At 46.3% G+C, this 1,936-nt stretch overlaps 1 protein-coding gene across 1 annotated transcript; it reads left to right on the top strand.

Annotated features, from left to right (window-relative positions):
• Positions 1 to 435: 435 nt before the first annotated feature.
• On the top strand, positions 436 to 1,170 carry Pmar_PMAR017406 (hypothetical protein; the record flags this gene model as incomplete). The annotated part of the gene is made up of 1 exon (XM_002771294.1): positions 436 to 1,170. The coding sequence occupies one exon, from the start codon at positions 436 to 438 to the stop codon at positions 1,168 to 1,170; it is 735 nt and encodes a 244-aa protein (XP_002771340.1).
• Between the last annotated feature and the right edge of the window lie 766 nt (positions 1,171 to 1,936).

Raw genomic sequence — 1,936 nt, 5'->3', positions numbered from 1 at the left:
GCATAGGTTGTAGTAGGTTATCCTAGTGTGAACTGACGACATCGTTGCTGGGCCAGGTATCTCGGAAAGGAGCTCCACTCAACCGATTTACGATTATTACGAAGCTGTGAGTTCGGAGGATTGACTTGGACAACCAAAGAAGCAAGTCGACCAGCATTGAAATCGAGTTATGCACAGCCTCAAACGACACTATGTTACTTCTTATTAATGCATCATTCACATGAAGAGCATAACCCTTCATAACGGCTTGTTCTAGGCCAGAATAACTCAATTAAAAATAACATGTGCGGCGTTACACCACGTGGTCGCTCTCACCACCCGCGACCTTCGACGATGATCGGCCATAGTCATCCAAAAGCTCACACTTGGTTAGGACCTGAACACATAGCCATCTGGCTCAAGTTGATCCTTTGATCTCTGCATCTCTCTCCCAACATGTCTGTGAGTCCGACCGACATCGCCAGCCTCCGTCAGCAGATCGCCGACCTCGCGAATATTATGTCTTCAAAACAAGACGTCCAAGTGATGAAAGGCTCAGATGGAAATGTCTTGGGCATCCAGGACTGCTTGGTCTTGATTGAACGAAAAATAAAAGCCCTAGAAGATAAGACGAATATGAGTCTGTCAGCCCTGAATGCCAAGATCGAGCACACAAACGAACGGGTTGGTACTATCGATGCAAGAATGTCCGACTACGTGTCAAAGCTCAATGACAAGATCGATAACCAATCACAGATGATGAAGGATATGTACAGTCTGATCTCGAACATGAACAAACGCGGGGAAAACCAGGTAGGGAGATATGAGGAGACAACGAGCGTTCTGCCGAAACCTCGTGAGAGAGTACCTGCCCCCGTACGATCGACACAGTGGTCCTACACAAAATTCGACTATAAAAATAATGCTAAAGTAGTGGTATTTGGTGTCCCGGAGGCTGATACGACGACAGAAAAGGAAGATGGGACTCCGATATTAAAACCAACAGTCAAAGAACAAGTGGAGAGTGCACTGACTCGAGCTGGAGCAAGATGTGCTACTGATTCAATGCGTACAGCCAAGAGGCTCGGAGGCTCCGAGTCGGAGCGTACCGGTCTGATAGAGATTTGGAATCTAGGCCGAGGCCAATCTGCATACAATTCGCACAGCCAGATGTGGCAAGTGAATTTGTGAAGGCTAATGGTGTGAACCTCAGGAACCAAGGGCTGGGAATCAAGTGGTGGAGGCCTTATAGACCGAGAGCCAGTCAAGCTACGGAAGAGATCAGCTCCATGGCGGCCAGAATCGATGAGCTAGCGAGATTGGTGAAAAATCACAGCTTATCGGCGGCAAAAGGAGTAGACGGTACCACAACTGGTGAGGGATCGGATTTTACGCAATAAATACCAGTAGATGCACGGAAGATAATGAAGTCTCGAATAGTCAAGTAGTCTCCTTCGTACCTAGTAATGAAGCTAACAATAGCGACCATTTATCGCCATTTTCAGCAGCTGTGCGAATCTCTGACGGCACTTTCCTAGATCATAGCATAGACACCACTGAAGTAGTTTGCAACCAATGTACCATTCCATCTGTAAATGATTACTCCTTTTCATCCTCGTCTGATATCGTAGAAAACTCATTTCGATCTCCAAAAAGAATTATAAAAGAAAATAAAAGAGGCCACAGATGTTCGAAAGAAAACAAAAAGAAAAGTGAAAAGAGGGGAAAGAGGCCCATCAGAAAAAATGTTGAACTCCCAACTTGGGAGTCCCAAATCGACCCCATAGTAGTGTGATTAAACACAGATACACTCCGGCAATATCAACCGAGGATGGCAGCCCTAACACAACAGCCCGGAGAAGATCACAAGACAGTGAATGCAGAAGCCAGCAACCATTACTGCAGCACAGGAGTACATCCAGCGTGGGAACACCAAATGTCCAATCACCGAGATCAA

The sequence above is a fragment of the Perkinsus marinus genome (genome assembly GCF_000006405.1).
Source record: "Perkinsus marinus ATCC 50983 genomic scaffold scf_1104296963152, whole genome shotgun sequence".
In the NCBI taxonomy this organism is placed as follows: domain Eukaryota; phylum Perkinsozoa; order Perkinsida; family Perkinsidae; genus Perkinsus; species Perkinsus marinus.
This window is presented reverse-complemented; position numbering and strand designations above follow the sequence as displayed.